General features: G+C 36.2%; 1 protein-coding gene across 1 annotated transcript in view; it reads right to left on the bottom strand.

Moving 5' to 3' along the window:
* The window catches only part of LOC125655812 (pleckstrin homology domain-containing family G member 7-like), a 53653-nt gene that overhangs the window by 3125 nt on the left and 28287 nt on the right, over nt 1-22241 (bottom strand). Inside the window, exons 3-14 of the mRNA XM_048886323.2 lie at nt 19637-19710; nt 16306-16463; nt 14832-14878; nt 12261-12359; nt 8982-9134; nt 6730-6825; nt 5677-5778; nt 5200-5316; nt 2409-2583; nt 2121-2236; nt 1895-1988; nt 179-258 (exon numbers count right to left, since the gene is read on the bottom strand). Coding sequence (XP_048742280.2) covers nt 179-258; nt 1895-1988; nt 2121-2236; nt 2409-2583; nt 5200-5316; nt 5677-5778; nt 6730-6825; nt 8982-9134; nt 12261-12359; nt 14832-14878; nt 16306-16463; nt 19637-19710 — 1311 coding nt within the window. The remainder of the gene's footprint in view (nt 1-178; nt 259-1894; nt 1989-2120; nt 2237-2408; nt 2584-5199; nt 5317-5676; nt 5779-6729; nt 6826-8981; nt 9135-12260; nt 12360-14831; nt 14879-16305; nt 16464-19636; nt 19711-22241) is intronic.

The raw sequence follows: 22241 nt of genomic DNA, 5'->3' as shown, positions 1-22241 counted from the left end.
TGTACACTGGATTGTACACTTGGATTGTACATTGGATTGTACATTGGATTGTACACTTGGATTGTACATTGGATTGTACATTTGGATTGTACATTGGATTGTACACTTGGATATACAGAACCCTAGCATCATATAAAGACAACATGTATCTAACATTTAGAGAAGTTTAATGACATACTTTCCTTCCTCGTTTGGTTTTGGTAATAATCAACATGTCATCGAATAAAAAGATGTAAACATCAACATTTTTCGTTGTTTCTGAAAAAAAAACAAGAGATGTTTGTAAAACACATATTCCCCCCATGGTGCAAAATTGAAAAGGGTTATACACACACCTCATTTAATTGATAGTATCATCATCAATTCAAAATATTGAGCAGACAATATCTTCCTATGTCAAGAGTGAATTGACCATGTGACCTAAAATTCAATAGGGGTCATTTACTCATTATGCTGTTCCAGTGTACCAAGTTTGGTACGTGTCAATCAAGTAAATAATTCTTAAAATATAGGAGACAATATATTACTATGTCCAGTTCAACTATTGACTTTTGACCTCAAAATCAATATGGGTCATCCTCTCCTGAAGATGTACCAGTGTACTAAGTTTGATGTCTGTCAAGTAAAAGGGTTATCAAGATATGAGTGGACAGGATATTACTATGTCCAGTTTAACCCTTGACCTTTGACCATGTGACCTCAAAATCAATAGGAGTCATCTTTCTCCTGAATATACACCAGTGTACTATTTAAAGTTTGATGTCTGTCAAGCAAAGGGTTCTGAAGATATTGAGGAGACAGTATAATCCAATGTCCAGGTTGACCCTTGACCTTTAGACATGTGACCTCAAAATCAATAGGGATCATCTTCTCCTGAAGATGTACTAGTGTACCAAGTTTGATGTCTGTCAGGCAAAGGGTTCTCAAGATATTGAATGGACAATATATTCCAATGTCCAGTGTGACCCTTGACCTTTGACCATGTGACCTCAAAATCTATAGGGGTCATCTTCTCCTGAAGACGTATCAGTGTACCAAGTTTGATGTCTGTCAAGAGGAGGGTTCTCAAGATACTGAGTAGATAGTATATTCCCACGTCTAGTTTGACCCTTGACCTTTGACCATGTGACCTCAAAATCAATAAGAGTCATCTTCTCCTGCAGATCTACCAGTAAATTAAGCTATATGTAGTTAGTTTGGTGTTTACCGTTTTAGTTGTACATTACAGCAGCCGATGTGAGATTCCCTTCGAAATATAAAAAGCTACCTTTTGAACTTAATCGTAATGACATGAACTTCAATTTCTAATTTTTATGCTCCCCTTTGAAAAAGAGGGGGCATATTGTTTTGCAACTGTCGGTCGGTCGGTCTGTCGGTCGGTCTGTAGACCACATGTTGTCCGCTCAATATCTTGATAACCATTCACTTGATGATAATATTTCATACGTGGGTTGGTTATGAGTGGAAGATGACCCCTATTGTTTTTCAGGTCAAAAGGTCAAAGGTCAAGGGTCAATCTACTCTGGACATAGGAATATAATGTCCGCTCAATATCTCGAGAACCCTTTGCTTGACAGACATCAAACCTGCTACACTGGTACATCCTAAGGAGCAGATGACCCCTATTGATTTTGAGGTCATATGGTCAAAGGTCAAGGGTCAAACTGGGCATAGGAATATAATGTCTGCTCAATATCTTAAGAACCCTCTCTAAAGTGAGAATCATAGACGAACAAATAAAGGAACTTAGGTGCAAATGATCCCAGAGTCTCGTTTGCTTCGTTACCAACAGATCATGGCTGAAGTAAAGCCATGCTATCTGAATCATCTGTGGAGGAAAGTTGTGCTTTTTGTGAGATATACTGACGTATTAAAGAAAACTCCGAACACTCACGAACTAGGGTAAGTTGTCCCTCGTGTAGAAGGAGCCGGTGTGGGCAGGATAGGAGGGTGGAACATGGTTGTGATGAGAAAGATGAACGTAAGCACTGCAAAGATATATACCATTACCTACAAAACTAAACGACGCTCGGTAATACGGATTATAAAGGTCCGTGTGAATTGATATGATTATTTGTACACGTCTCTGATCGTACAGTGTAGTACATGTATAAACCTGCCTCTGGAATGTATGTCCGGGGGTCGAGGTCTGTCACGGTCGGCCACATTATTTGTTGGTGGAGTTCTTGAAGTCGCTTTGTATTTCGTTCCCTTCTCATCTTCTCGTCTAAACATTCTACAAAAATCAGTTTTACTTTACATTAGTTTAATGGAACATGTAAATGAGAATATACATGGGGTGATATTATGCATTCGGTAGAAATTTATTCCTTCACAATTATTTTTTAATGTATGAATTTCATCCAATTCAAGAAACCTTCATATAATGCATTTTTTCTTTGACTTACGGAGGGAAATTTCTACTTTGCCAATTGTCAGCGCTAAAATACTTTTGTCGTAATCTGAAGTCGTATATTTCCTAATGTTTGCCAGCAGCAAAGGAAGTTTTGTGCAATGCTGCATCGGGGACACTAAAAAGTCATTCAACTGTAGCCTCCGACATCGAGGATCTTGAGAACACCACTGAAATGAAACAAGAGGCTCATGGACCACATCGCTCACCTCAACACCAGTTCCTAGCCATAAACAAGCTTGAGCAATACGATTATTATACAAGCAGCTTGGTTCAGAACAAAAACCTTTTTAAAAGTAACAACTATAAATTCATTAATTATCAAACTTAATTATTAAACTTTAATACAAATTCATTAAATACCATATGCCCTTGTAGATGGGTATGGCCTTTCATATTGACAAATTTCATCTAAGGATGATGTGTGCCATTTAGTTTGGTTCCCTTCACATGTAAAACCCTATTGTGGCCCTACCCCAACCACAGGGGTTATTATTTTTCCACACTTAAATCTCCAATTTGTCAGGACGTTTTCATGTATGTTTCAGCTTTTCTGGCCCTCTGGTTCTTGAGAAGATTCTTAAATGACCCCACCCAAGTTATGCAAATTCGTGATTATCTCCCTTTTGAAGGGGCATGACCCTTCATTTGAACAAACTTGAATCCCCTTTACCAAAGGATGATTTGCATTTTGCAGTTTGATTCAAATTGGCTCAGTGGTTCTGGAGAAGAAGCTATTCCTGTATATCAGCACGTAAAACTTTGATCCCCTAATGTGGTCCCATCCTACCCTCGGGGGCTCTGATCTGAATATATTTGAACCTACTCTATACCAGGAAGCATTCAGTTAAATTTTCACTCTTATAACGAGGTGGTTCTTAAGAAGAAGATTTTAAAAGATTTTCACATGTAAAACTTTGTTCCCCTATTGTGACACCCGTGGATCATGATTTTAACAAACTTGAATCTCCACTATGTCAGAAAGCTTCCATTCAAATTTCAGCTTATCTGGCCCTGTAGTTCTTGAGAAGATTTATAAATGAACACATCCTATTTTTGCGATTATCTCCCCCTTGAAGGGAGCATGCCCTTTCATTTGAACAACTTTGAATTGTATTCACCTAAGGATGATTTGTATCAAGTTTGATTAAAATCGACCAAGTGGTTCTGGAGAATAGTTTTCTATATACATGTACATGTATCTGCATGTAAAATTTTGATCCCCTATTGTGGCCCCACCCTACCCCCGGGGCCATGATCTGAACAAATTTGAACCTGCTCGATATCAGAAAGCGTTCAGGTAATTTCCACTCCTCTGGCCCAGTGGATCTTGAGAAGATTTTTAAATATTTTCTTTTAAATTCCCATGTATAACTTTGATCCCCTATTGTGGCTCCAACATACCCCTGGGGTCATGATTTTAGCAAACCTGAATCTTCATTATGTAAGGAAGCTCTCGTGTAAATTTCAGCTTTTCCGGCCCATTGCTTCTTGAGAAGATTTTTAAATAAACCCACCATAATTATTTTTGTAATTTTATGATTATCTCCCCTCTGAAAGGGGACATGTCCCTTCATTTGAACAAACGTGAATCCCCTTTCGCTAAAAATGCTTTGTGCCAAGTTGAAATTGGTCCAGTGGTTCTGGAGAATAAGATGAACATGTGAAAAGTTAACGATGACAATGACAATGACGGACAACGGAAAGTTTTGATCAGAAAAGCTCAATTAAGTCTTCGACTCAGGTGAGCTAATGATATAGCAGAAAAAGAATTAATATGAATGAAAACAATATTAGGATTATGTTTTTTGTATATATATATATATATAACACATATATTGTTGACAAATGAAACTGTGTGCTGCTATTAAGACAGGAATACCCTCACTCTGTTACGCAATGGAAGTTTGATTATGGCTATCATAATATATGACGCTAGTCTGATTACTCCCATATCGAACTGTATGATCATTGTCAATTGCATCATTGTAAAATATGAAGTTATGGTGAATTGTTCAAGAAACATAATGCTCTATTGAAAACCATGTCAACCACAATAAGCCAGTCTGACTGGCGTTATTTATAAATGTGTTCTTCATGCAAGTCTGGCTGATGTTATTCATAAACGTGGTATTCATGCACGTTGCATGACTATGCACCATATAGTTTCTGGGGAGTCTGCTCGTAAGCCCTGGGTTATCTGTAGCCTCTAGAGGAAGTCCGACGGAATGTATATTTTACAGATTCTAGACATGCAAGTTTCATTCCTGTACGCTTGTTACAATATACGTATAATACCTTTCTCCTGAAACGTAGAGTGTTCCCTTATCTTGAAAATTAATTTGCAACACCTGATGTAAATTTCTGTCAATGTAAACTGAAAGGTGTCATGTACGACAGATTCATAACTGTAGAATAATCGGAATAATACAGATAGTTTATCATGTTCAAAATAGATAACTAAGTTAGTCTCTTTATCAGTAAATTATGAGCAGCTGCAGCAAGTCTAATGTGGTATATCCTGCTTACAGGGTTCAGTAGTCTACATAGAGTGACTTGGGATCGAACCTGTGTGGGTTGATTAAATTGGAACGGAAATGCCAAAACCTTATTGCACATATAAAAAATATAATAATGAATTTTATGTTACTGTTTGAATATAAGAAAAGTTACAATGACAAAAAGTATGAGACACCGACGGATGGATTTGATATAACGACTACATAGACAAGCTCTCTCTACAAACTGGGAATTAATCAAAACTGTAAAAAGAACGTGAACCTTACCTTTTCAAATTCCACAAAATTCTCATTCTTTCTGAGCCTCTCCACATATTCCAGGCATTTTGAGTATGATATACAATAGGTGTGGTATACGTTCCCATCTTCAGAAAGTTTAGAGAACTAAAATAGTACCAAACACATGTTTAACATCCTGGCGAAAGCATCCAGGTACGTGTAAGGCATTTACATTGTAGAACTACCTATTATTGTCAGAGCAAATTCTCATTGTTTGAAAGAAGTAAATATGTTCGAGGGTCCTTATTCGTGGTTGGGGATTTGCTACAGTCTAGGTTTTCTTGTGCATTTGTGGTTTCACATAGTGGTCCATAGCATTAAATCCCAGAAGCACGTGTAATCATTTTACATCTAATAACGTAACATGCATTTTGTTTTCAATTTCAGAAGTATGGAAATTCTATTACTTTCTAAAACATTAGAACTGAGGAAGAGGGAGGAGTGTATATTTGATGTAGTAGATACCTTATCCAGTGCTTCTACAAGAGATGACGCGGGCCAGATTTCCTCAGACTTCATGTTTCGTAACAGAACTGTAATCAGCTCTTTACAGAAAGTATAACTAACCTTAAAAAAAAAAAAAGAAACACCAGGTTTGATTTGGAATAAAAGTGTAAATACATTATAAATATAATCTAAGTGAAGTAAAACTCTTATGCATCTACATAGTATGTCTCCATGTGTCTTTGCCGTGCATAGTCAACTAGTCATGCAAGTCGAAACTGTATCATAAAGGAAAAGGCAATTCAACATCTAACCACCTTTACATTGGAATACATGTATATGTAACAGCTCCAGATACCTGACAATTCATCATTCTAACACGACATAATCATTAAATGCATTTTAACAATATCACTAAACAGATTTATTTTCTCTGAAAGAGGAGAGCATCAATCGTTAAAAAGGAAATGTTGTTATGTTAGAAGTATCAATACACCAACAGATTTGAATTCAATCTGCCCGTTTACAAGCGTATCAAAAGACTATTGATATACGCAGAGACGATGTATGGCGGGGACGTATTAAAATACTTACATGGGGATGCTTACTCCTCCTAGGCACCTGATCCCACCTCTGGTGTGACCAGGGGTCCGTGTTTGCCCAACTATCTATTTTGTATTGCTTATAGGAGTTATGAGATTGATCACTGTTCGTTATCTTCACCTTTATAGGAGTTATGAGATTGATCACTGTTCATTATCTTCACCTTTATAGGAGTTATGAGATTGATCACTGTTCGTTATCTTCACCTTGCTATGAGTTATGAGATTGATCACTGTTCGTTATCTTCACCTTTCTAGGAGTTATGAGATTGATCACTGTTCGTTATCTTCACCTTTATAGGAGTTATGAGATTGAGCACTGTTCGTTATCTTCACCTTTCTAGGAGTTATGAGATTGATCACTGTTCGTTATCTTCACCTTTCATCATCAAGACTATTGGTATACGCAGAGACGCTGTATGACGAGGAACTATTCCAATACTTACCTGTATATCTAGCTATGATTACTTACATAACACAGCTCGTCCAGGTTACTAAAAATGTCATTAGGCTCAGCGAACATAAGATGACCATCCACCTGTAGTCTCTTTAGAGGTTCCATAAAACACTAGTACAACATGAAAATAAAAACCATGACAATATCAATACACCATAAGTCTTGGGTTTTTCAGTCATGGATTAGAGTAAAAAGAGAAATTCGGTTGGGATAACAGGATTTTGGACACAATCGGAGCATACTTGTATATATAGTATACAGGTATAATAGGGGTAAACGAAAGCTGTCATTAAATTATCGGTTGCTCGCTTCAAACTCTCGAAACTTCAGTATTAATCGTGATCATGCATTAAAAGTTTTTCAATATTGTCCTGTTTCGTTTACATAACTTCACAGAAACTTGAAAAAAGTCCAACTTCCAAGAATAAGGTTGCCGTCGTTAACCCTACACCATATTCTCCATGCAATTTTCCGTCATTACGTTGGTTTTTATGCATCTGTCATCCGTTGCAGTCCATCTTAGGGTTACATTTTAAAACATAGCTACTTTTGGTCACCCTCACTATAATTGAATGAATGTTAATCGTCCGTTACTTTTGTTGAGGAACTTCACCGGATATGGTTGACCCGTTTGAACTCGAAGGCTAATAGCTGGTGAAAACGAATCTGATCCGCCGATACGGACGATCAATGATCATTCAAATATTGTTAGGGTGACCACAAGTAGCCATGTTTTAAAAGGTAACCCTAAGATAGACTGCTACCGATGACAGATGCGTAAAATCCAACATAATGAAGGAAAATACCATGAAGGAAATAATATAGAGTTAACGACGGCGGCCTAATTTCGGAAGTTGGACTTATTTCTTCAAAGTTTCGGCGAAGTCACGTAAACGATTTACCTGTAATAAAACAGAACAATATTCTGGCGTTCGACTGGGAAAACTTTTAATGCATGATCACGATTGATACCAAAGTTTGAAGAGTTTAAAGCAAGCAAACTGGAATTTAATGTCGGATTGTTCGTTCTCCTTACTCCTATTATACTATATACCGAGTTTGTTCAGATTGTGTTAACAAACCCTGTGGTTGGGATCACCTAAGTACAAACAATATCATATCAAATATGTGTCATATTTTTTTCAACCTATATGTTACATAAGGTTGTGTAGGGTCGCGGTAGCTTAGTGGTAAGGGAGTTCGTTTCGCCACTAGGGAGTCCAGTTGGATTCTCAATCTCCATAGCACGTCAAACTTAAGATGTTTAACATTAGTAGTGACTGTTCCTTAAGACGTTTAACATAGGTAGTGACTGTTCCTTACGACGTTTGAAATAGATAATGGTTGTTTCTTCCCCCAAGTGCCCTGCGTTAGAAGTGAGAGTGTCTTTCGGATGTGACATTAAACACGGAGTTCCCAGAACCTTCACAATGTGTGACACTTCGCCTAAACCTGGCGATGTCTCTACAAAACGGAAATATAGATATACGTGTAACATAATCCGATCAGCCACAGACATTTGTTTACCTTTAATCTAGCATCAACTTAAGAAATATTTTATTTATAGCATGCAAATCAAATCCTTGCCCGCTGATGTACTACTGATGTTCAAAAAGCTGGAAAATGATGTATATTCAATAGTACATAAGTTACTAATTAAAAAGAGAAACACATGTATTCTCCCTCTTATCCCGTGGATAGAATAGGTCATCACTCTTCCGTACCCCTGCTTCTCGTACGAGGCGACTAAATAGGGCGACCTTTTCGAATGAAACCGCAAAAACCGAGGTACCGTGTCACGATACAGATTCCTCCCTGCGCAATGGCCATAAGCGCCGAGCATGGGCCTACATTTTGCAGCCCTTCACCGGCAGTAGTGACGTCTCCATATGAGCATTCTGGCGAGGGACATTAAAAATATACAATACAATACATGCATTTTATCTATACTATTTTCCTGGATTCATACGCTGTTGTTTTAGCTGCAGAGGCGAATGATGTGCAAATTGCTGCACTTCACCTAATGCTAGTGACGTCATTATGTACGTGACAAATGCTCTAATGGGACGTAGAACAATAATCAGCCAATCATAAAGACTCTTATATAGCACAAATTCATAATTGGAAAGATTTGTTTCTACCCTTCAGTTGCACTGTACGTTGGCTATTCAAAAATTCAATATAACAAAATCTAACTTTGTTTCAATTATCGATGTGAATACTTGAATTGCTTTCTCTGAACATATTTCGGGTTAGCAATTACTTACATGTTTGAGGACCATAAGGTGATCGATCAGAAAAACGCACTCGCTTGTGAACAGTTCCCATATTGCTTCTCGCCTTTTGCGTTCTGCATCAGGAAGTTTGAGAGGTTTCTCGTCATTTTCTGTTCTCGCTATCAGATCAGACCAGTGGAATGACTATCAAAATAAAATAGTTCATGTATCTTACTGATTTGCCTGCCCTGTAGTGAGGTGATTGTTGCCGCTGTTCGGTAGAAAAAAAACTAGCACATGTAACAATAACAGTTCAGACGGAAGACCCCCACCCACCCCGCCCCAAAATAAACAACTTATAAGAACAAAAGGCCCATGGGCCACATCGCTCACCTGAGTCACCTTGGCCCATATCTGAAGACTTTCCATATATATTTGCATGTAAACTCTTAGTCCCTATTATAGCCCCAACTACCCCTGGAGGCCACGATTTTTGCAAACTTGAATCTACACTACGTCAGAAGGCTTTCATGTAAATGTCAACTTCTTTGGCAAAATGGTTCTTGAGAAGGTTTTTAAAGATGTTCCCTATATTTGTATGTAAAACTTTGACCCTCCCACTTGTGGCCCCATCCTACTTGAATCTGCACTGTCAGAAAGTTTTATTGTAAATATCAGCTTTTCTGACTCAGTGGTTATTGAGAAGAAGATTTTAACTATATATTTGTATGTAAAACTTTGATCCCCTATTGTGGCCCCATCCAACCCCCGGGGCCCATGATTTGAACAAACTTGAATCTGCATTATGTCAGGAAGCTTTCATGTAAATCTCAGCTTTTCTGGCTTAGTGGTTCTTGAGAAGAAGATTTTAAAAGTTTTTCCCTATATATTTGTATGTAAAACTTTGATCCCCCTGTGGCCCCATCCTACCCCCGGGGCCATGATTTGAACAAACGTGAATCTGCACTATGTCAGAAAGTTTTCATGTAAAAATCAGCTTTTCTGGCTCAGTGGTTCTTGAGAAGAAGATTTTTAAATATTTTTCCTATATATTTGTATGTAAAACTTTGATCCACTATTGTGGCCCCATCCAACCCCCGGGGCCCATGATTTGAACAAACGTGAATGTGCAATAGGTCAGGACGCTTTCAGGTAAATTTCAGCTCTTCTGGTCTAGTGGTTCTTGAGAAGAAGATTTTTTAATGAACCCACCCTATTTTTGCATTTTTGTGATTATCTCCCCTTTGAAAGGGACATGGCCTTTCATTTGAACAAACGAGAAAGCCCTTCACCCAAGGATGCTTTTGGCCAAGTTTGGTTGAAATTGGCCCAGTGGTTCTGGAGAAAAATTCGAAAATGTGAAAAGTTTACAGACAGACGGACAGACAGACGGACGACGGACAAAATGTGATCCTTCGGTTCAGGTGAGCTAAAAACTACACAACTCTATAATGTATTTATATCACATTTTGTATCTATCTATTTATTATATACATCAACATTTATTTGCGATTACTTTATTTCGCGATTTACCAGTGTTAATCAAATTGGTTCACAGTAACTAATTTTCGCGACAAGATACCAGTAGTCTTTAACGAGAGAAATAGGACTGGCTCACTGCGAGGAATATTTGCAACAAGGTTCTCGAAAAAATAATTCTCACGCGAATAAATGTTGGTTTACAGCATCTATCTATCTATTTATCTATCTACATCTTTTTAACTGTCTATACTTTATGAAATTGAAGACCATCATACTTTCAAATGAACTTGTTCTAATTTCACTATTTCATAAAACGTCACCTATATTCAATTTTTCAGAGAACTGACATTTTGTCTTGGGTCTTTTTAAGAATGAAAAATAGGTTATTGGACGTACCACAGGATGGAGTTTGAGTGGAAATGTTGATATATAAAACCTGTATATACTAAATGTTCCAGTTCAATATTGCTTATAAAGATGTGTGATTTTACGCATTTTAATTAAAATTAGTCAAAAGAAAATTCAAAATATTACAATAATCCCTAACTACAGACTCTGCTATTGTGTACAATGGAAGTTATTTATATAAACCTCCAGATATTCGAATTTCGAAAAATGAATTTTTGGAAATTCAATATCTAAACTAACCAAAATATAGGTTACAAAAAGAGACAACATGATGCTTTTATCAAATTCATCAAATCTGAAAGATCGCCACCTTTACTTTAAGGAAACTGTTTTCAGTTTAAACATTTTATTGTCATCAACTATCGACAAAAGTTGCACCAACTAACTAATGCCTTCTACTATACGGATATACATGTTAGAGATTATACATAAACTTGGAAGATGACAGAAACCAAGTGAAATACAGAGATTCTTATTTCTTTTATAAAAACAATAAGTGTTTGCGTTGTACATACGTGTACATGTAAAGTAGAAAGTAATGCACTTAATGCACTTTCTAAAGTCCGTTGAAATTAAACCATGTTTATGTTGAATCAAACAACTACATGTATTGGCAGCTGTCGCGGGGTTCACTCTTATATACTTACGTATTACCGAACAACAAAGCATTTCTTTGATATTTCATTAATATGTTTTACATGAATACAGGCCATTAGAACGCCTCTACGTAAGAATGCTAAGGGTGGTGGGTGAGAAAGGGTCCAGATTTTTCTTCCCAGTCCCCACACTTTTGTTGACCAAAGATATAATTGAATTTGACCCCGCACTTTTATCATCCAGGGGGAATAATGACGACTACATCTTATGATTCACCTCAAATTGAAGATGATTGATCAGGCAAATTAACCGATGACATCCGCCTTAACAATTGATTGTGGTTTTCATTTAATTATTGAATTGATCAAAAATATTTTGGTAGCTCCCCTTTTCAAAATTAAATTCACAGGACTTAGAAAATATAAAACACTGGAACATGATGGATAGAGAAGTCAGAGTCAATTCAGATGATCACTTGATGTGTCAAGTTGTATGACGAATGAAGGGATATACGTCATTTCATGGACATTACAATGGATGTCTTCTCTCAAAACCTCTGCAAACTGTGACATTTTTTATTTTAGAATTGTCATCTTATCTCGCAAAAGACATAATATTTGTGAACATTGCAGAACCTCTATATGAACTTCTGAATTCTTAAGTGAACTGTTTTAATTTCTCCAGCATGTTTGCCTGAATACGATACGAAATTTTGTTTTAAAGGGAATTGGTTTTTCAAACTTTCACTATTGATTCAGCATATTGTAACCTGAATCTTGATTTCGATTAGAATCAAATGAGTTTCATTCATTGAAAGGTATACACAAAGCCACGATGTCTTACTTTGTATCCAGATAAATCACTGTCTGAAAACTTGGAGGGCGTCAGAGTGGTCAGCGCTTCACTTAGTTTCGTCATCTCATCTTTGCTTTTGGTGCGGATCTAGGAAGGCGTACAAAGACAAAACTAACTTCCATCAATCACTTTAAAGCTTTTAAATTCACGAATGTCTCATTACGTTTACAATATATATAATCTAAAATGTTTCCTATACGATAATATAACAAATATAATTAATAATACAATACATTCCCAATGTTTTTGCTTTTAAAATGTTCACAAATTGTAATGGTAGTCATTTCCTCATGAATGCGTTGCTGCTGTGAACAATGCGCGTATGAATCTTGATAAATATAGTCCGTCTATTTCAACGGCGGGGAATTCCGACAGAAATGAAAGTAGAATGTAAATTTTTTAAAATTCAGTTTTGAAAATACACGAGGGTATGCACTGCGACGCTCCACGTCAGCTGACGCGCTCTGTGAAGTGTGCGGGCGTGGACCGTTGCCGTTAGAACGCTTCACGTCAGCTGACGCGCTCTGTGAAGTGTGCGGGCGTGGACCGTTGTCGTTAGAACGCTTCATGGAGAATGTCGGCGTGAAGCGGTGCACTCCATACCCTCATGTATTTTCAAAAATGAAATTTATTTCTTAATGAGAAATTTTCTCTAATATTCCTGATAATGATGAATTACTCATGGATGTTTAATTTGTATTAAATAAATAATCATCACGACGGAGTTCTCTACGAATTGCAAAGATATCGAATGTCATCGATCATAGAAATAGCACAGAAACTAAACGGCATATCTCTTATAACCCTATGCTTTATATAGAAGAGTTAGATAAGCTCAGCTTGCTGCCTAATCCTTATTATGCCATACATGATAATGTACTGTTTAAACAAACTTCCTCTAGTTCCATCTCAAAATGTGTTCGTTTTTCTTTAGAATAATATACACACAAATCATTGTTTGTTTTCAACACTTTATAACAGAGATGTTAGTATGTATCATCACATCGTTAAAAATATAAACTTAGTTTGTTAAATGCAGATAAATTTGAATTTTGTTAAATGAAGATAAATTAACAAGTTTGTTAAATGAAGATAAATTTGCAATTTTGTTAAATGAAGATAAATTAACGAGTTTGTTAAATGAAGATAAATTAACAAGTTTGTTAAATGAAAATAAATTTACAACTTTACTAAATGAAGATAAATTTGCAAGTTTGTTAAATGAAGATAAATTTGAAAGTTTGTTAAATGAAAATAGATTTGCAAGTTTGTTAAATGAAGATAAATTAACAAGTTTGTTATATGAAGATAAATCTGAAAGTTTGTTAAATGAAGAAAAATTTGGAAGTTTGTTAAATTAAAATAAATTAGCAAGTTTAGTAAATGAAAATAAATCAACAAGTTTGTTAAATGCAGATAAATTTGAATTTTGTTAAATGAAGATGAATTAACAAGTTTGTTAAATGAAGATAAATTTGCAATTTTGTTAAATGAAGATAAATTAACGAGTTTGTTAAATGAAGATAAATTAACAAGTTTGTTAGAGGGAAAGGCAACCCTAACCACACTGTTGCTTTGATTACTTACTGATAATGTAAATGACAGTCTTTAACAACAAAAAATCTTGCTTAACGACTAAATCATTCTTAATTCATCATATATTTTAAATTACCCTCCGTTAACTAGGTGGGCGGCCATTGGAGTTTAATTTATGACGTCACACCATCGGTTCCGGTATATTTCATCAGCAGCACTGTAAACATGATAAGTCACGAACAGTTAAGTTTGGAGCCGTATAAATTTGAGCTCGTTCTATTGCAAGAAGAAATTAAGAAAAGAAGACGTTCGGTCGAGTCGCAGACTAGGCAGACGGTAGACGTTCTTCATATGAATGTCTCGAACCTCATCTTGTCATTACACAAATGATGGACCCACAGTTTACATAGTCTTATCTTTTCAGATGACTTGATTGGGTCAGGGATTTCGAATAAAATCCCAACTTTTTCCACATCTCCCCTTCACATTAGTGTTTTAACAGCTTGACAGGACGGCATCAACCTATTTATTCCTAAAATCTACCACATGCACATATTTGATGATCTTATCTCATCAAAACCGGAACAGACGGTGTAACGTCAAAATTATTGATTTTTGTGGTCTCGAATACAAAAGAGTTCCACATCATGACAGTCTTTATAGATAGCGGGAATTTCAATTTTTAATGTTTTCAAATTAGTATTGAAGCTTAGCTAAGCCTTATATCAACAGAATAGTATGGCAATTTTTTTTTTTAATCATATAATTAATCCTATTATTTATCATGTAAATTTTTATGGGGTTGCCTTCCCCTTTAAATGAAGATAGATTAACAAGTTTGTTAAATGAAGATAGATAAACAAGTTTGTTAAATGAAGGTAGATAAACAAGTTTGTAAAATGAAGGTAGATAAACAAGTTTGTTAAATGAAGATAGATTAACAAGTTTGTTAAATGAAGATAGATAAACAAGTTTGTTAAATGAGGATACATTTACAACTTTGTTCAATAAAGAAAAACTTACAAGTTTGTTGAATGAAAATGGGAATGTCTGTTTGCCTCTTCTGTACTCTAAAATTGCGAAAAATGATTAATTATAGTGAAAACATTAAATGCATAAGCGAAATACGTGATTTACAGGCATTGTAGTGATCCGTATCTAAAAGTCGTAAGAAGAAAGAGCTTCTGATAACCATAGGTCCTAGGTTTACCCCCCCCCCCTTCTTCCTACAAAATGTTAAACAAAGCTGCTGGTTTCATGCTTTTCTATCACAGATAATCCGTGCCATAGTTTCTCAAGTAATAGATATAAAATTAAAGTATTCATTTAGTCTGTGGTGCCATAAGATATTTTTTAATCAAACGATTCATACTAATTGACATCGTTTAATGAAAATGAAAACATTGTTTGAAATTAGCAAAATGAATATACTAATATTACATGTATTTCAAAGGAGATTCGCTCCTAGATTTGGAGTATTGTATAAAAAAAAAAAAAAAAAAAAAAAAAAATTAAAAATCAACAACAAAAATCGGACGTATATTTTTTATTTTTAAATTGAATGGGATCCATGAAATTAAAAAAATAAAACTGGGGCTATAAAGCTTGTTATTAATCTGTAGTGGTTAAGCTTGACCTTTTTGCACTTCAAATTTACTTAGGATTTATTCGCATCATGTCGATTTGTCTGTCAACACAACGTAAACAACGCAAGCTAATCATTACAACCAATAAATACATACTTATATAGATATAAAAAAAAAAAAAATATGCTATTAGATGGGAAATAAAGACGATTTTTCTGAAAATCAGTGTTCTGTTTGGAAAAAATATATCAACCAGGTTAATGAATTTACAACGTTTGAATTAGGTATACTACTTGCATTATTATTTACAACTTGGAGTACTCGTCCAGGAGTATAAATATTGACGATGTGTATACCGCCACAGAAACGGTTATATTGTGCAGATTTGGGAATCTTTTATTAATAAAAATATAGTCCTTCGCCATTTCTTTCAAAATCTAAATGAACATGATATTTTTTGATTGGATTGGTGGCAGTAATAAAAGTGTAACATAGTTAGAGCATTGAGAGAAGTACTGGGCCAGCACCCACACGTTTATAGTACCCCGCTATGAGGAGCTAACTTCCTTAAGATATATTTTGTAAATCAATACGTGCCCAATAACGAACCCAATTATCATTTTGGTATTATACGAACATATAAAAAGGTATGTTATTTAGATTATAGAATTATTGGGTTCCAAAAGACCATACTATAATTAATTTTCCTCATTCTTGCATACGGACGTCACATAACATCGCAACAAACAGTGGAACAGAGTTGCTAGTTTTTATGATTTGAGACCGAATTGACCCTCAAAGTATACGTGGATAACAATTATTGTTAAGTAACAAAAGATCAATCAACTAAAGTTTGCGATACTTTTATGAGTGGCTAAACAATAATCATGCAGTTATTAAAATGTACTCACCCGCTGTGTTGGTGTCTGAATTTGGATCATGTTTATAGAAATCCGCGATGGTGTTCCTTTTGACCAGTTTCTTTCTTCGATCTCTGAGAGCGCGGTCCACCTGATAAGTAGTGGTCTCCAGGTCCACGGAATCACGACGCTTTAAAGCTATCATTCCCCTAAAAGAGAATAGATTGGAATGACAATCTGTGAGCCAGCTGCGCATTGTCAAGATGTCATTAAAGCTGTGGGTTGATGCTATTTTTTTTCCGGATTCCAATGCAACCAAGAACGTGTATAACAGTGATCTATTTTTAGATGAAGACTTCCCTTGGCTGCTCCTAAAAGACGTTCTTTTTCATCGAGATTTCATAATTTGCATGACAGCACCACACGTTTGATAGTTAGCTCTGTAACTTAGTCCTATTTTTTTTCTAATTCATAATACACTGGATACACATTTAGATAGACAGAGAAACAAGAGTCCTCATAATAGTGCATGCTTAATGAGCATATTTTTCATTGATTCAGACAATGACGTGCTAAATGACTTTGATTACTCCGCAATATGCCCTACTTGGAAGCAATCATAATTGATTGCGTCAAACGTTTCGCTCGTTTTTTGCTGACCTCTCTTTTACAGATAGCTTTGCGTCAAACGTTTCGCTCGTTTTTGCTGACCTCTCTTTTACAGATAGCTTTGCGTCAAACGTTTCGCTCGTTTTTGCTGACCTTGTTTATTGATAACTTTTATTGTGAATAATTCATTACATGGAAAAGTGCGAAACTAAATGGCCAACTTGATACATTCATTGTCCAGGGGTCCGTGTTTGCCCATCTATCTATTTTGTATTGCTTATAGGAATTATGAGATTGATCACTGTTCGTTATCTTCACCTTTCATTCAAACCTACATTTCTTTATGCATTGAGAATTCTACATTGACCAGGCATATACACTTATATGTCCCTCGATTTTGCAAACAACAGGATTGGATACTTCTCTATGATACTAATGTTCTACTATCTTCAACTCAGGAATATTCCATAGCTTTCCATGAGGTTAAGCATGTTACCTATATCTCCGATATCAATATGTATACTGTAAAATATTTATAACGAATTCATACATACAGCGAAGGAATTTTCATTCCCTGTAGTTTTAAAACATATAGGATATAACGAATTGCGTTTATAACGAATCAAAATTATTCGTCCCCAGCACTTCGTTGTAAGCAAGTTTTACTGTACATATATCTGCTACTCGGAACGTATCTAGATCTTCATTTGAACACAAATGGTGCTTATGATTACCTTTACTTATTTCATACTCAAAATTGTGTTTCAAAATATCATTAGTGGGAAGTAAATTTATAGACCTAATATTAATGGAGGATTGTGTGAGTGCGAAAAGGTTGTGGCTGAGTATCAAAGTACATGTAGCGGCACTGACTGATATGTTAAAGTTTCCTCTCATATATTAGAAACACACTTTCCTTTCCCAGTTATTATAACTTAACAAATTATCACCATATTGAATTAATGCCTTCCTATGATTTAATTAAGTATCGGGACGGGATGATGTTTCTACACGTGGATCCCATTGTTCACCGGTCTTGCCATTATCACCCCATTCACTGATAGTTGTAATTAGATAGAGAAATTTCGCAGGAAGTTGAGTGTCGTGGGTAAGATTTATTCTTTATATGAACTTGGTCCACCTGCAGACTGTGATTGGCACTTTTTTGTCGAGATGCAGGAAAGCATGGCTTTCCGAGGAGGAGATGGCGGTGCGGTGTTTGAGAGGACTGCTGTGAATGGTGCTAAATTCCGATATGACAACCTTAACTATATTCCGCTCTTAGTGATAACTTGTTACAAGATATAACTCTCTCTCTCTCTCTCTCTCTCTCTCTCTCTCTCTCTCTCTCTCTCTCTCTCTCTCTCTCTCTCTCTAAAATTGCCGGGTTTTAATATTCTTTGTAACAAATATAGATATTGCTGTGTTTGCATGAGCACATCGAATAAAGTGCACCATAGGATACATAATAAACCGGTCCGGAATTACATATATAATATGATGTCTATTTACACACGTACGTCTGCATACTCCCAGATCCATCGGCAGATCCGGTTTGATGGAGCACGGCCTTACAATGTACAAGATATAATCCGGGCACATTTTGACTATGTAAAGCCAAAGTGACCGACATTTAGCTCATGACACAGTGACCGACATTTAGCTCATGACACAGTGACCGACATTTAGCTCATGACACAGTGACCGACATTTAGCTCATGACACAGTGACCGACATTTAGCTCATGACACAGTGACCGACATTTAGCTCATGACACAGTGACCGACATTTAGCTCATGACACAGTGACCGACATTTAGCTCATGACACAGTGACCGACATTTAGCTCATGACACAGTGACCGACATTTAGCTCATGACACAGTGACCGACATTTAGCTCATGACACAGTGACCGACATTTAGCTCATGACACAGTGACCGACATTTAGCTCATGACACAGTGACCGACATTTAGCTCATGACACAGTGACCGACATTTAGCTCATGACACAGTGACCGACATTTAGCTCATGACACAGTGGGCACACTTTTCACACATGTTACATCAACTGTCCCAAGTTTGATTGTCCTAGCCTGTACAGTACTCAAATTATGAATGTGTAGTCAAAAAATCCCAAAATGAGGTCATTACGACCTACTTTTGAGTCAAGACACTGCTCCCCAAGATGCATCAGCTAACCAAATTTGATAGTCCTAGGTCTCACAGTGTGAAATATATGACCCGGACACGAACAGCTAATAGAGGAACAGACGGACGAACAGACAGACAGACGGACGGGCAAGCTACCATAATACGGCCCGTCAAAGTACGGGCGTCATACAAAGGCTAAAATGTTCATACCATATCAACATGGCACAGTGCAGTCATAGTTAAATGGGACAATTCTTCTAAACACCGTTATGAACATAGTGAGGAGATCAGTTATTGAAAACATAATTAAAAGAAAACGTCGGAAATGAATTCAGCGTCAAGTGTAAGAAATTACGTAAAATAAAAAAATAAAAAACAATTATAAACAAAACTGATCGAAGATCAAAATACAGTCTGCACTAACACTAAATATTACAAATATTGGTAATGAAGAAACAAAGCTATGTTTAAGATGTGAAGGCAACTTCCAAAGAGCCAAGACACCATCCTTCCAATCAATCTTAACACGTTAATGGTCCGTCCAATCTGAATTAATGAGGACTTAAAGCTAGCGTGCAATTTGTACAACAAAAGAGCAGACAGAGATTAGAGTGGACTTACTTGAGAAGATCTGGCTCGTCAACAGATGTAGAGGGCGTTAGGCCCGAAGAACCACAGATCAGGTCGCCAACATTCTGAGCAAAAACAACAAGTGTATTGATCCTGTGAATAATTATAATGGGTTTTAATTCATCTTTATAATAAAGGTATCGCGCAATATCAGACACTCGGTCATTTGTTTCGATAACGTTTGTCTGGTCTTGGAAGAGAAATGAAAAATGAGAAATCTGGCAGGAAAGATTTATCTATTGAGAAGATTTTCCGATTATCGTTAGAACCATTAGGGATTTTGATTATTGGTATTCTTTAGAAATCTGTGTCTCTATGGGTTAAAATTAACTATTTCACTTCATGCTCTCACAATTATTTTTTTTTTATATAATCATTATTGATTCTTACTATTATTCTAAACTTGTCAAATTGGACTTGTTTTCATGTCATCTAGACAGATTCATTTCCATAAGATTACCTAGTAAATCTCAACCGAATAACGACAGATCTAGAGGGGCGTGTCTTACTTTTTGTCCAAATAAATTTCCCTACACCGTTCATAAAATTTTATCTTTAAAACAATGTCCGTAAGCCATTTCTGGTTCATTTCTGATGACATGAAAAACAATTCTCTCAGAATCGTTCGCAATATCTTACAACCATCAGAGGCGGATCCAGGAATTGCAGTTACGGGGGGGGCACTTTATGAGGCAGGGGGGCTGGGGACCGCCTTGAGGCGAAGCCCTGGTGGGGGCCCAAGGGGCAAAGCCCCTGGAAGCTCCTGGATTTTACAGATTTTATAGGTCTTGAAATATGTCTCCTATTTAGTCATTTGTACTATTTTCTATCGTTTTTATATAAAGGTGAAATTAATAAAATGAAGTAAATTTTAAGGGTTAAAAAAAAGTTCTTCCAATAAAAGTAATTCAAGAAATCAAAAGATTTTGTCATTTATTATACCCCCGAACGAAGTTCTGGGGGGGGGGGGGGGGGGGGTATATAGGAATCACTCTGTCTGTCTCCAGCTTAGTGTCCGGGCCATAACGTCTTTGTTCTTTGACATAGGAATACAATATTTGGCACACAAGTGGATCACCATGAGACGATGTGTCGGGTACCTCATGACCTCTCTGTGTCCTTGACCCTTGACCTTAAAGTCAAAATTAAAGGGTGTTTTCTTTACCAATAGATTCGTGTCCGGGCCATAACTTTTTTGTTCTTTAACATAGGCATACCATATTTGACACATGAGTGTATCACCATGAGACGATGTGTCATGTACCTTCATGACCTCCATATGACCTTAACCTCAAGGTCAAAATTAAAAGTTTTTACAATTGATTCGTGTCAGGGACATAACTTCTTTGTTCTTTGACATAGGCATACCATATTTGACACATGAGTGTATCACCATGAGATGATGTGTCATGTACCTTCATGACCTCCATATGACCTTGACCTCAAGGTCAAAATTAAACGTTTTTACAATGGATTCGTGTCAGGGCCATGACTTCTTTGTTCTTTGACACAGACATACCATATTTGACACATGAGTGTATCACCATGAGACGATGTGTCATGTACCTTCATTATATCTATATGACCTTGAACTTTGACCTCAAGGTCAAAATTGATTATAGGGTTTTGACATAGTCATACCATAAGACATGGGTGCATCACCATGAGGCTATGTGTCATGTACATTCATGACCTCTTCATGACCTTTACCTTTAATCTCAAGGTCATAATTATAGGTTTATACCATGGATTTGTGTTCGGACTATATCTTCCATTTTCTTCTACAAAGGCATACTATATTTTTGCACTCAGGAAAGAAGTAATTTATGCCTATTAACAACACCCTTTGGGAGATTGGGGTAAGGGAAGGGGGTTATTCTTAGTGAGCATTGCTCACAGTACCTCTTGTTTCTTCGGGAGTGGAAGAAATTATTGCTTCTCTTATCGTTTAGTACATTTTCCTAAACAAGATATCACGATTTACCTTAAATTTGAAAAAAAAAATTAGGGGGTGGGGCGCGCGCCGGATGCCCCCCCCCCCCCCCTTAAATCCGCCACTGACCATTCTAAACATATGACAATTTTAACACAAACTTTATAATTCACGATTATTTATTCTATATAAATGTTTATTTAATATACAAATAAAACAAACAACTTTGATTTAATTCATAAAATTCTTATAAATCTGCATTAGTTTGCCATATGATTATTTCCAAACATATGAAAGCAATTGCGAACACGTCCAATACTCATCATTTTAATTTCAAAAACATTTTAGCACTAATTAGCTTCACGAAAAGCTCTTGAAAGCAGATAGTTTTTCGATGCAATATAAAACTTTCGGGAACTTGCCCTTTTTACAGTTTTAAATGTAATATGTAGGGATATTTGTGGAAACCTGCACTTTTCACAAGACTGTATCTATTTTACACGAGATGTTTGAAATTCTACAATTTATCATTCGTTGTCTAGGCCTAGGTTTCAAGCAATTACTTTCTTTGAACGCGTTATTTTATACTTGCTTTCATTTGCCTAGGAAATACATAAATGGTAAAGTCAATGAAAAGCAAGTTGACTTTGAACTTTTCATTTA

This window comes from Ostrea edulis, chromosome 7, assembly GCF_947568905.1.
Source record: "Ostrea edulis chromosome 7, xbOstEdul1.1, whole genome shotgun sequence".
NCBI lineage: Eukaryota > Metazoa > Mollusca > Bivalvia > Ostreida > Ostreidae > Ostrea > Ostrea edulis.
The sequence above is the reverse complement of the archived record's forward strand: the minus strand, read 5'-3'. Positions and strand labels throughout refer to the sequence as shown.